Genomic DNA, 14,353 nt, shown 5'->3' with positions numbered 1-14,353 from the left:
TTATTAAAATCTCTTCCATGACAACCTGATAAAAGGTTGGCCACATTCCCACACTTATTAAGCTCTCAAGTGATGCAAATTGTAACAAATATGCCAACCAGACTGGAAGAGCTCTCTGCCTAGTTTGTCTTTACACAAATCTGTAACTGAGCTCTGCGTGGTTATTTTCCTAGGAAGCAAACAATATAAATAATACAGAGCAAAACAAAATTTTGGCTTCTTTTGCCTCTTTCCATTCTATTTCCTTTCTACTCCACTAAATGAATCAGACGTTCAGTATTAGACGGCCTCTCCTTTGGTTACATGCAGCTGCAGGCATTGGGTGGGACTCTGTAGCTGCAAATATCTAAGAGGAAACAGAGAGAACAATGCTAATATACAAGCGGCGAGAGGCTCTGTGCAACGTTATGTAATGCTACTGACCTCTTTTATGGGGCAGCTGGAAGACAGTTACCTTCTGAACATGTTAGTTGGATAACAGAAAAACAGATTAATGAAAGCCTTTGTTAAAATCCACTTGGAAGCAGTCCAGCTGTAATCATCTCCCTTCTTCTGTTCCTCGAGCACTGGACAACTCATCACAGGAGTATTTATGGACTGGCAGCTGTTTGTGCACAGGCCTTAAGTCTGCTTTTAAGTCTGAGATCCTCCTATGTAGTCAAGTAAAATCACTAACGTTTTGACTCTAGTAAGGAGAGGAAGAGGAGAGAAAGAAAGGAAGGAAAAGACAGGGGCAACATGTTAGAGACAAGCAAGAGATACCGAGTTAAGGAAATCCTAAAACATTATCCATATCTGCGATCTGGGCACAGGGCAAGGCATCACGCAGGCATGCTTGGCGGTGGTTCAGGCAGCAAAACAATACCAGGTCTCCCAGGTAACAACCGTACACAGTGAGCAATCACAGCACTTAACACACTACAAATCCATAGGCTGTAACGCATTCGGGCAAATGAGTCACCCACAACTGATTAATCAAATACTTATGTCTCTTACACTCTCAATTAGCAAACCTAGTAAAACCATAATCAACGTGAAGATTGTTAGCACCACAACACCCCCCCAACACACCTCCCTAATTAGCTTCACTATTCTCATAAACTCTTGCTGACCTGTCAGTCATCTCTGTCACTGAAGTTTTGATGTTTCAAGGCAGCTGTTTGGATAATCCAGATAACCATTAAAACTTGTACACATTGTTGCTGCTAAAGGTTTCTCCCATATTACAACTGGGTGTGGCGGGAATGCCCCAAAAATGACCTAATCTTGCAGTACATGAGGAATAAACAGAGACTACCTGAAAAATCCAAAAGGCACCTCAGTTGCAAACTGCAGGGAGATCTGCATAGCATGGCAAGAGAGGTGAGGATGAAAACTGATCATCACATAAATTATTACAATGACTCTAAACCAAATAGAGCTGCTCTGCAAACTCTGTTTCCAAATTTTGAGATCTCTCCATTTTTGCTTGGGTTTGAACTTGATCCCCAGGAAAACAACTGCATATATAATGACAACAGTACTTAAAGGATTTCTTTTCCTGTCTGCAGTCTCCAGTGCTGGGGGTCACCCTTTTGTGCACTGCTGAATGACTGCGTCTGTATGAGCCTGCACAACAGGAAGAAGTTGCACCACATAGCAGGTAGGTCATGCACTGCATTACATGCAGGTATCCCATTTCTTCAGCTACAATGAGCGCCTGGTCATCTCTGCCCATAAAGAGCGGGTCAGACGTGAGGATGGAAAAAGCACAGTCCTCCTTGGTCCTTTTGGGTAAAAAGCCTCGACCTCAGGCAAATAGCTTAGGATTATTGATAAAGAATTTTGTTAGGCATTTGTCATGGTCTCACTGGCTGATGTATAGAGGCTATGAGTTGGTGTGGCAAAGCAAAGGCTGAAAAGCAAAGCTGCCCAAACACCAAGGAAGGCCTGGAACTGTGCCATCAGCTACAGACAGACCTGGTTCATCACAACAGGTCAAAACCTAAGAAGGCAAAGCAAGATGCAGAAGATCCACCAGGCACAACTAGACATCAGGGAGGAAAAAACCCTGACAGTCCAGTCCTGCACTCATCTTTTCCATGGCAGCAGGACTGTCACTGAAAACCAGGAATAAAACTCCTTAACACGGGGTGTATTAAAGAGCACACATTACTTTATTAGGTGCCAGGTGTGTGCGGGATTGTTCTGCCTAGCATGCACACCTACTATAATTCCTTTTTGACAGTTATACACGACAGTTAACACACCATGGCTATCTGACACATAATAATTGACCTGACTGAGCATCCTCTTCTTCCATTGGCCTGTATCTTCTTCGCTTAAATGTTAAGCTACAATGCGATTTTAATTTGCTGCTCATCCTTGGGGAGGCAAGGGGGGGAGAAGGTGGGGGTAGTCCTTTTGCCCCGCAGTTGAGTTGGTGGTTGCAATCTCCCCCTGCCAGAATTACCTTTCCCCCAGTTACTGGGCTTCACTAATTGTCCAGTTTCTCATGCCTTATGGGGCGAGAAGTTCCCTTCTATCACTGCTGACTGATTTGTGACCTTCCCTTACCTTCACAACCTCCTTTAGCAGGATGTTTCTCCTGTCAGTCCTTGGAGTTCTACTGATTTGTATTCCTTTGAGGAAGTACTCCTTAGTGAGGTGTGCATTGCTAGTACCCTTTATCTGGTCTAAACGTTATTTACTAGTTTGTTAAAATTCTTAGGTGTTATTTTAAAAATCTAAACACACTATTTTACATCATTTCCCCCCTTTGAGACTTTCAAAGTAAGTTCTGTGTTCTGGAGTCTCACCTAAATCGCTTAATTCTGATATTTTTGACTTTCCAGTGTGCACAATCGGGTACAACATGACATGATTAAAGGTAAACATTGAATCATGATACAACGTAATATACATACAATAATTCTGGCTATAATTATCACAAACAGTTCTTTAACCAAGTTAGGTGTGGCAGCCATGAAATTAACTAACTCCACCATAAGGAATAACACTCCTTTTGTCTATCCCATTCTTCCACTGCCCTCTCAATCGATTTTTTTCCCTTTCTGTTGGGTCTTAAATCCACCATCTATGTATGTACAACATTCCTGTCCTATAAAAGCATAAGTTCCCCCTTGACTGGCCAACAAATAATCTAGGGCCATTTGATTTAGCAGAGTCACCATTCTATTTTGGGCCATTTTGTAAGATGTACTGTTTAGTACCTTAATGGTCTCATTAGCCATTTCCTCCAATAAATTAGTGAGTTGGTTTATTTTAGTCCATAGGCTGCAGCTGCGTGCATAAGGAAAAGAAAAATCTTTCTGCTTCTCTTATAACTGGTCTGTCTCTTAGGGTCTCTTTTATCTCTCTTCTCCAATGTGGTCATCCTGATGGAAGTTGTTGCAATACTCTAAACAGGGGCATTAGCAACCCTAACTAACAGGATCCATACCATCCTGCAGGCAACCATTGATACGCCTTTTTCCCAAAGATCCAATAATGTCCTTTCCAAGTTCCCAATGATGTTTTGGGACTAAACATGTCAAAGTAGTCTCTCCTTCTGAAATATACCCTGAACTGCCATTAAGAATATATTGTGGCGTTTTGAGTGGGGGAGAGAGTGCTGTTACAGGTACTGTTTCCCGCCCACCAGGCTCCACTTGGTTGAAAGATGCAAATGCTTCCTTGTACTGTACTTTCTAATCTTATTACTTCAGGCTTCATATTAACTCCTGTAGGGATTGTTGCCTGTCCTTGAGTACAATTTGTTAGGGTGTCATAGTCAGGGCTAGTGCCACTTCTAAATTCATACGACACACACACCTCTGGCCCTGCCAATGGTCTGGGTTTCTATGGGAATCCTGTCCCTCCTAACATAATTTGTGAACAAATCCAACAATTCATTACATTGAGGTTAGGTTAATTAAGGTAAGGTTACAACCATATTTTTGCCTGTTCATAAAGATTGTTATGATCTGTCCCCCGATTGGCTGAACAGTTAGTTATCATCATGGCTATCCCAACCAAAACACCTACAACTTGCTGACCAGTTTCATGTTGATCTTTGAATTCTCATCTGGAAAGGATCTTTGTCTGACAAAACGACCTTCCACTGAGGCTCCTTTGGCACAGATGCTGGTTTTACTTGAGTATAATGGATCCAAGGTTCAATCCCTCCTACCTTAATCGCTGTATAGGTTGTTAGGAGTACTTGAAAGGGTCCTTTCCACTTTTCTCATAGAGGTTGAGAGTTCCACGTTTTTACATATACAGAGTCTCCTGGTTGATACTGGTGGACAGGATTGTCTAATGTGCGTGGCCTTATCAGGACAACATGTTGCTGGAGGGCCATGAGGGCTTTTCGTGCAGTTCATGATGTTTTCCTTTTGGGGATGACTTAAGTGGATTTGCTGTCTGTTGCATTTGTCATTCCTCTTTGGATGAAGGATGTCCCGCCTTTACTCTGGTGTAGTGGACCCACGGAGCAATACCATCTACCTTTACGGTGGTGTAAGTTGTCAAGAGAACCTGGAATGGCCCCTTCCACTTGGCACGAAGCAGCTCAGAATCCCAAGTTCAGATGTACACCCAGTCTCCTGGCTGATGAGAATGTATTGGAGCGTCCAAAGACAAAGGTGAGGCTAAAACAACAAACCTATACAAAGATGAGAGTACCTTCCCCAAAGAAGTTATGTATTACCTCAAATCATGGTTTCCCATTATATGACTATCCCCTGGAAAAATAGTTATCTGGTAGGGACTTCCCTATAGAATTTCATAGGGGCTCACTTTCTCTTTGGAACTTGGTTGAATTCTTTTTCTTAATAAGACTAGAGGAAGAGCCATTGGCCAATTAACTGACATTTCCTGGCAAATTTTACTAATTTATCTCTTTAGGCTTCCATACATCCTCTCCACCTTCCCACTTGATTGGGGTCTCCATGGAGTATGCACTTGATCCCTATTGTTTTGGATAATTTTTGTGTAACTTCTGCTATAAGATGAGGTCCCCTATCTGACAACATTGCCAATGGAACTCGGAATCTGGGTATCACATCCTTCAATAGGACTTTTGCTACCTCTCTAGCTTTGTTGGTGCGACAGGGAAAGACCTCAGGCCACCCTGAAGAAGTATCAACCAGACCCAACACAGACTAGTATCCTTCTTGCCGAGGCAGTTCTGAAAAATCTACTTGCCAGTAGTCTCCAGGGCAGTTGTCTCCTTTCGAGGTTCCTGGAGGGGGTCTCTTATATGAATGGGCACTATTTTGTAAACAGTTTTTAAATTTACTTACTAAGCTCTTAATAATTCCTGTCCTATAATAGCCTCTGCCCTGCGATGTGTTGCATGATGTTTATCTTCTGCTGCATCATTACAGCCTGTGGCACTATGACTTGCTTATCAATAGTTACCCACCATCCTTTCGGGTTTCAATGGGCTTTTAATATTTCAGCCAATTGATTATCCTGGCTCTTATATTCAGGTGTTCCTTTAGGTATGTTTACCTGCCTGGAAGGTACAGCAACCAGGATGCTTCTCTCTGCCATCTCTTTTGCTGTTTTATCTGCTAGTCTGTTTCCTATATTGGCTGAAGTATATCCAAACTGGGATTTACAATGCATAATGGCTACTTGTCTTGGTAGCTGAATACTTTTTAATAGTTGTTTGATATCATCCCTGTATTTGATTGGAGATCTTTGTGTTGATGTAATCCTCTTTCTTTTCATTGCTCCATGGGTGTGTACTACTCCAAATGCATGCTTGGAGCCTGTCCAGATGTTTACCCTCTTTCCTTTTGATAGTTCTAATGCCTGTTGTAGTGCTACTAGTTCTGTGTTTTGGGCTGATGTATTTACAGGTAAAGGCTGAACTTCCACGACCTTAGTTTGAGTTACAACTGCATAGCCATCTCTTTGTTTCCCTTCACACACGTAGCTGCTACCGTCTGTGAATAATTCCTCTTCAAGGTCTTCTATTGGAATGGCCTTTAAGTCTTCCCTACTTGAATAGACCTGTTTGGTATTTGGAGGCAATCATGTTGCAACACTTCCTCCCTTCTGGACATAGAATCTAGAAACACTGCAGGGTTAAGGGCAATAGTTGTCTTCAGTTCCACATCTTCTTGTTCTAGGAGCACCACCTGGTATTTTAGCATCCTGCTTAGGGATAATCAGTGGCCCCCCCTTTTCCTTTAGTATGGAAACCACCATGTGAGGCACGTAGAAAGTAATTTTCTTTCCCCTAGTTAATTTCAGGGCTTCTTTGATTAACAGAATGGTGGCAGCCATGGCCCTTAGACATGCTGGCTATCCTCTGCTGACATTATCAAGTTGTTTAGAAAAATTTCCTCCAGCCCTTTTCCAAGATCCCAGTCTCTGCATTAGTACTGCCAGAGCTTGCTGGAGTCTCTTGTATACAAAGAGTTTGAAGGGTTTAGTTAAATCAGGCAAGCCCAGGGCTGGGGCAGTCATCAAAGCCTTCTTGAAGGTTTGAAAGGCAGATCTGCACTCAGGCATCCACTGCAGTATTTTCTTTGATTCTTTGAGTGTTTCATACACTGGTTTCACAATTAACCCATAATTAGGGGTCCACAGTTGGCACCATCCAGCCATTCCCAAGAAGGCACGTAATTCCAGCACCAACTGTGGTTCTGGTGTTTGGCAAATCACTTAGTTCTGTTCTGTTCCCAGGCTCCACTGTCCCTGTGAAACGGTGAATCTTAGGTATAGGACCTGGGTCTTTGCTATTTGCACCTTCTTCTTGGATACTTGATAGCCAGCTTGCCCTAGGAGATTTAACAGGCTGACAGTTATTTGAATGCACTCATTCTGTGGTGGGGCAGCTACCAGAACACCATCCACATATTAGAGGAGAGTTAGTTTCTTGTTCTCCTTTTTCCATACTTACAGCTCCTTTGCCAATTTATTTCCAAACAAGGTAGGGCTATTTTTAAACCCCTGTGGCAATACAGTCCAAATGAGTTGTGCCTTTTGTCCTGTGCTCAGACTTTCCCATTCAAATGCAAAAAGTGCTTGACTGTCCAGCTCTAGAGGTATGCAGAAGAAAGCATCCTTCAAATCTAATGCTGTGAACCGTTCATCATTTTCTTTAATTGTTGTTAATAGAATATATGGATTAGCTATTACACACCTGTATTTGTCCATTATCAAAAGTTATTTGAGCCTCCAATTTGCTTAGTAAGCCTAGTAAAGGCATTGGGCACTCTGGCATGCATAGAAACTGATGTGTCCACTACTTTTTACCTATTTGAAATTCAGGGGTTGGAAAAATGGTTGATTCTCCCCCTTCCTTGTGGCACCAACTACATTCACAGTGTTTTGACTAAAAGCCCCTTTACAGGTATTTAAAACAGAATATGCAGCTCTGGTGTTTACTAGGAAATCCACTTTTTCATTTGCCAGCATCAGGGTAACCAGAGGCCTAGCTGGGGTGATCCTCCCAGTACCTTTCATGCTTCATCTAGAGTTCATAGCCTAGCAACCTGTTCATGAATTGCTCCACCAACTCGATTTCCCTGCAGACATTCCCATTTCCAGTGTCCCTTTTCTTTACAAATAGCACATTGATCTCTATCCAGAGGTTGGCGCTGGAATCCACTCCATCTTGCACCTCCCCAGCCTTGGCCTTTATGCCCTGTTCCCTGTGATCCATGTCCAGTCAATGCAGCAATCAAGTCCCTTTTCCAACCCCTTTCTACAGCCTCTCGGTTATGATACACTTTCCAAGCTGTTTCCAACAACTTAAGATTCCTAGAATCTTCCCCCTCCAACCTCTGAGGTTTCTTTCAAATGTCTTGTGCAGACAGTCCTACGAATAAAGTTACCAACTGCAAAGCATCTCCCCCTTTCTCTGGGTCCAAATTTGTATATCTCCTAGCCACAGACATTAATAGCTCATAGAACTCAGAGGGAGATTCTTCCTTCCTTTGTACCACCTGATATAGTTTAGACAAATTGATAGCTTTAGGGATAGCATGCTTTATTCCAAACATCACCAACCTCTGGTATCTAGTCAATAATTCTCTTTGAGCTAGGTTATTAGGATCCCATTGGGGATCCATAGGAGGAAAACGATCATTCACAGTTCCTGGCTGGGCACTTTGGGCATGTGTCCTTTCAGCATCCTCCTTTGCCTTAGCCAAGATCATAGTTCTCTCATCCAAAGTTAACAACGTGTCCAATACTACCTGTACATCATTCCAATCTGGATCTTGGGTTCTATGATTTCAAATATTTTTGCTACTTTTTCCAGGTCCCCCCTATATATCACAGCTAGCTCCTTCCTAGATCTTAAATATGTCTCTGAAAATAGAACCTTGAGAGTGACCAGCCTGTTATTCCCAATTCCTTGCCAGAGAGAGGCTGGGAGTGCCTCCCCCCCCTCCAAATCACTGTGTCCCATTCCCCTTCTAGTTCGCCTTGCAACGGGGCTAAAATCCCCTTCCTCTTATGAACTTAACTTGTCTGCTCCCCCTCTGCTTCTTTCTTGCCTTGGCAATTACGGTCTCCTTTGCCCTGGGGCCACCAATAACACTATGTCCTCCTCCTCTGATCTCTCGTATTTGATGCAATGTTTCCCAATACTACAAGCTGAACAACACTTCTTAGGCTTTCTCCATGGATCCTTTTCTAAAGCTAAAACCACAGGATCACTCAGCACTAGAAAGCAATCCTTCTGCCATGCTGGGTGACTTCACAATGTGAAGAACAAATCAACATAAGGCACTTTGTCCTATTTCCCTTTGCACTGGCAAAACAACATAAATTGCAATAAGGCAATGTGCTTCAAAGTTCCATTCTTAGGCCATTTCTCTTGATCTTCCAAAGTATACATTGGCCACCTATGATTACAATATTCAATTAACTGCTTCCTTGTGAAAGCATCACCCCACACCTCCTTCCAATGCTTCAACATACACCCCAAAGGTGACTTCTTTAAAATTCCTCCCTCAACAGATCTACTTGAACCCATCTTAGTTCCAATTTCTTCTCAAACAAACCTTAATCATGATTTCTACTTAAATAAACCTTAATTCCAGTTTTCACTTAAACAAAGCTGTAGTTCCAATAAACAGACCGTAATTTCCAAGTCTCCACTTAAAAAGGCCATTAGTTCTGGTGGGACTCGAACCCACAAACAGAAAACATACTTTGCGAAATTCTTTTTCTCTTCATAATTGACCAAAACCAATATTACAAGTACTGGTACTTAAAACCAAATTATAACTACCAATTTCCAATTAAATAAGCTTTCACTGCCCCCGTGGGCAGTCCTTTGGCTGGTACGTGAGGCCGTCACACCAGCAAGCACTTAATTCCTATACCTTGCTGGGACTTGAAGCCAGACCTTTGGGTAGCAGTCCAGGCATCCCCATAGTAATGTGCAAACAAGCCTTCCCCAACCCTGGTCCCACTTTATTTCTCTTTGTAACCCAATCTGGTGGGATTTACTCTCCCGATTTACAGATGGGTTTACCCTCAGTAATGCCTTAACAAATCTCAGGAGTCTTGCCCTGAACTCACCGGACCAGGGGATCAGAGGCTCTCCCCAAAAAACCTTCGGTGTCACCAGAGTCCTCTCGATCCCGTGGATCCGTCGAGCTTCAGAGGAAGAGTCCCATCTGGGTCGCCAAACTGTCACCGAAAACCGGGAATAAAACTCCTTAACACTTGGTGTATTAAAGAGCAGGCATCACTTTATTTGGTGCTGGGTGCATGGGGAATCTTTCTGCCTAGCTTGCATTATTTACTAAGCATTATTTATTACCTCGTTAAAATTCTCAGGTGTTAGTTTCAAAATCTAAACACATTATTTTATATTGGGGCCAGGCCCCTGTCTGCCACCTAGCCAACTTCTAGCCAGCCAGGGCCTATTTTGCCCTGATTTTGGCTAATCTTTTCCAGTGTTTTTCCTCCCTGGCGTTGCCTTCTGGTTGCACTGACATTTGACATTTGAATAAATAATAATTAAAACAGACTCGCATTGAGTTTTGCTTTGAGAAGCAGTTTTCCACCACAGGGGTGTAAACTGCTTGCCAGTCACCCACAATTTTGTTTGGCAAAAAAGAGAGGGATTGAAAAATAAACACAGAGTAGTCAGATTTCCAATGGCTACCTGTCTCCTGTATACTATTTCTCCAAGAACCACAGAACATTGTTTGGAGTGATTCTGCACACAGTATTTTCCACCAGCTGCCCATGGCCCGAAATGCCAGGGATCTGAATCAGGGTCAGAAGCCCCCTGACACAGCAGAAATACAGGCGTGTTTAGGCACGTGCCTGACTGTGTCTTGCTTATTTTGCAGATTGGCAATTTAAATGAAAGTCAATATAAGATTCAGGCATTTGATTTGGATGTAACTACTTCCAACATTTCCAAAGCCACACTTGGGAGAGTCGCAACACCTCCCACTACCCAAAACCTTTAGACATTTATGTCTAAAAATGGAGTCAGGAGGTTTACCCTTCACAGACAAGACTGATACAGGCTAACAGTGCTATAAACCGATTCTTCTAAAAGCAATAACAGTTCAGCTGTGAATCACTGGAATGTAGTGACTAACCTCTGGTAGAAATTAGAACTTGTTGCCTTACACACGATTTTCTTCCTTACTTCAGAAACAACAGGAACAAACTAAATCTGGTCTGTCTTAAGTGTGCACCCAGGAGGAAGAAGAGCTAGAACACTGATCACTTGCAGCAATGGCTTGAAAGGAAAGGCTGCAATTATCAAGTGAAAAATGACAAACCTTTTTATTGTCTCAATTTCTGCTAATAAATGAGTGCAATCGCTTTTTTGATCAGGCTTTTTTAGACTAGCTTTTTCCACTTTCTGAAACTATGGGATGTGCAAAAACACTGCAAAAGTTCTTGCTCTGGTGTACAAGAAATGTAGAGCAAAAAAAAGGCAAGAACAATGTACAGAATAGATCTGGATGACAGTCATTCCACAGGCAAAATTATTACAGGCTATTATCTAGTTGTCTGGAGGAGCCGTGGACCAGCTGGCTGTGATGTTCTGCTCAAAGTTAAACACAGACAGGAAACCGCATGTCTGATACTGTAAAAATCGTTTGTCTTCCTGCCATGGCTAACCAGGCAAGCAACCCAAAGGGGCTGTTTTCATTTAAAAGAAACACTAATCCACAACAATAAAAAAGGAATGACAAAGCCTCAATTCTCCCCCTCCCAACTGGAGTTAATGCTTGTGTTTGTGAATGAACTGGAAATATTACAAACTGAAGTTTTACATTAATTTTATCTGTAGTTATTCACTCACTACACGTGAACGCAGGGCACAATTTTCATGAGTCACCTAGAGTGCTTACAGCACGTGACCTAGAAGGAAAAGCTCCACTCCTAAGAGTCAAAGGAATTAGGGTAAAAATAATGGGTTTTAATCTATCCCACGGTTCTTTTTAGGCTGTTTGGGAGTGTGAGGGGCGCTGCAGAGTTGATGGGAATGAAGGCACTTGGTGTTGATTTTATAGAACGGTTTTCATAAACATACACACAGAAGACACACATTTGTCAGAGAGATTCTATTCAGCTACATAGCTCCAGGAGAAACAGCTATAACATGACTAATTTATAACAAAGTAGCCAAAATCCACAAGGGTGCGGTTGGCTTTGTATAAAAGCTCTAGTCAATCAACACAGTAAGATCTTCCCACTGGGAACACATTCTCTTCAATAAAATCAAGGCAATTCTTAGAATTATGTCCTGGGTCTACCACCTGTGCTCACATCAGTATTTACTCCAACCCCTTTAAAGCCCACCCAAGTAAGGGTTGGTCATACAACCATGGATCAGCAGTTAGGTCGTCTGGTTTCAAATCAAGCTTGGGGAGGGGATGAGGAAGAGGGGAGGAGGTGGCACCAGATATGGACAGCCTGGGCCAAAGGAGGCAAACCTAAACTACTTAGCCTTCTTAGAGGACTGGGAACCGAGAGCTAGAAGCCACTCGCATAGCTGTCTGCCTCAGTGCCATCATGCACCATGTCTCCCAGGAGTAGAAAAAGTATCCCAATCCTTTGTTATGTCAGATAACAAGGATTTTCCTAAACCCTTTTCTGAGGTACTTACAGGTGATAAGGATGGGTTCTGTGTGCCATACTCATTTAGAAATGAGTGCACACAATACTGTCCACTGGAGGCCTCACACTTGCCTGCAAGAGACCTAACTTAGTCTCAGTAAAAGAATCATTGTGGCATCCAGCAGATAGGAGAAAATAAAGTGAGGCTTGTGCATGCACACACGCACATCTCTGTGTGCAGCATGAGGTCCACCAGCATTGTACACACCTGTACTGCCTTTACTGTATTTGCAGTGGTCTATATAGGCATTCATGAAGTAGAATGGGGACAGGTTATGCACTTGTGACTTGGTTTATACTCAGATTTCACTGGTTTAACTGAACTCACGTACACATCCTTGTGCCGTAGTAAGCACGAGCTAGCATATCCACCAGTTGAAGGAGCCTTCTAGCTACTTCATGCCCACCACAGAACAAGTGCAGATGATCAGTTACAACAGAGAAGCTGACTTTAAATTCACATCCTGACAAGTTACTCAGCAGTATTTGTATATACAGATGCCACACTATGGCAATACAGCCTTTTAGAGAGGCAAAACCTTAAATACGGCATTTGTCTCTTTTTTGTGTTTTATAACGTAGTTGGCATATATTGCATTTTGGTGTGTCAACAGAACAACTCTTGGTTTTGTCTTTATTTTCACCAACTTTTAAGTGCAATCTCTTGAGCTGAGTATCAGACTTACATCAAAAGGAAGACAGCTTGGCAGGAAGAAATATCCTCTGAACACAGAAAAGAAGGGTTGAGATTCTGCAGAAGTTGGAAGAGACCACAATATCTCCTTCCACCAGAATTTTTTCTCCACAAAATGTGATTCCAAAGTCTGCTAGTATGACGCAGTTAATATTACTTGCAAGGTATAGCCTAGAAATGCAGGGTAAATTATTAAACCTACCTGATGGAAAAATGAGCATATCATTGCATTCTTCACCTATACAGGAACACATGAACATCAGTCCCCCATCTTCCTTCTTTTCCCTCATCAAACACTGCTCTGAGCTGTAGTCATCCAACATGTGACCATACAGTGTTTTCTGGGGATCATGGCATATTGTTTCTAATGTCACATTTTCATCATTCTGTCTCCTAAAAATGAAAAGGAGAAAATTGAAATCAAAGAAGGAATATTTTACAAAGGGAGCAGACAGGACTGCTCCTGCCCAAAATTTGCCTCTTTTGAGAACTCAAATGGGGTTTAAAGAGTATCATATGTTCTTCTCTGGCTTTCCTGAATGGGGTAAATTTGGCCGTGTCAGAGCTCCTCACACGGGGGCATTTGTACAATGGCACAGCTATTCCTGTATCATATTACCACTAAGCTCCAATGACTGCCTTTGAAAATCTCACCCAGCATTATTCAAGCTAATGCTCAATGAACTGCTGTGAACTTCAGAACATACTTTTGGTTTTTGTGGTCACTGTGCAGACAGTAAAAATCTGTGGGAAATTATGATAAAAACTGAATTATTTCCTCAAAATCTGAGGAATTTTTAGTGAGTTGGCCTTTTCGTTTTGCTTTTGAAGCCTACAATCAGCACCATTTCTACACTGAAGGAGTTATCCTTATAATTTTTTTTTTTTTTAAATAAAGCCAATACCAACCATAGAACTGGTACAAGCTAGAGTTGCCTTGCTGTCAGGGAAACATTTGCAGCTAACAATCTGGACCATATTCCTGTGTTTTGTCCTGGCCCACAGATTTAATTTCATTGACACAAGACTCAGAGGCAAAGAATGCTCTAAATACAGTTCTCAACTCATTTGCTTTTTGGATAAATTGGCATGAAAAATCCAGAATGTATCTTAAATTGCACTACAGCCACTTTGTATGACAAAACCAGACACTGGCCGTTTACTAAATAGGAGCACAGGACAAACATGGAACAGCACACTGGACTGATCATGCATTTCAAGTGTCTACTTCCAATTATGCTGAACATCTCTTCAAGTCAGTGGACACAACTAATCCCTCAATAAATGAATTAATTATGTCTTTCTGTAAGTGGTTCTAATTATGTTCCTAAATCAGCAGCAATGTTGCGAATACTCAGTTCTGTTCCTTTTGTCCACTTATGAACTCATTAAGAGTGTTTCTGGTTTTCTTTGTTAGGATTGGCTTACCATTTATGGAAGGGCAAAACCCCAGTTCTTAGACTGGAATGCAAACCAAATCCTCAAGTCAACAAATCCTAAAAAATTGTTACAACTGATTTTCATATACTCTTGACTTCTTTGAACCTAGAC

The 14,353-nt window shown here is 42.0% G+C and overlaps 1 protein-coding gene across 3 annotated transcripts in view; it reads right to left on the bottom strand.

The window, feature by feature from the left end:
• Positions 1–14,353, bottom strand: part of TGFBR2 (transforming growth factor beta receptor 2) — a 67,155-nt gene that overhangs the window by 24,366 nt on the left and 28,436 nt on the right. For 2 of the 3 annotated variants that reach the window (XM_075083293.1, XM_075083294.1), the window contains exons 3-4: positions 13,005–13,195; positions 9,535–9,645 (exon numbers count right to left, since the gene is read on the bottom strand). In XM_075083293.1, the coding sequence (XP_074939394.1) occupies positions 9,535–9,645; positions 13,005–13,195 (302 nt within the window). The remainder of the gene's footprint in view (positions 1–9,534; positions 9,646–13,004; positions 13,196–14,353) is intronic. The other variant, XM_075083295.1, reaches the window with a different exon arrangement.

The sequence above is a fragment of the Phalacrocorax aristotelis genome, chromosome 2, assembly GCF_949628215.1.
Source record: "Phalacrocorax aristotelis chromosome 2, bGulAri2.1, whole genome shotgun sequence".
In the NCBI taxonomy this organism is placed as follows: Eukaryota; Metazoa; Chordata; class Aves; order Suliformes; family Phalacrocoracidae; genus Phalacrocorax; species Phalacrocorax aristotelis.
Note: the sequence above shows the minus strand (reverse complement) of the source record. Positions and strands in the feature narration are given on the sequence as shown.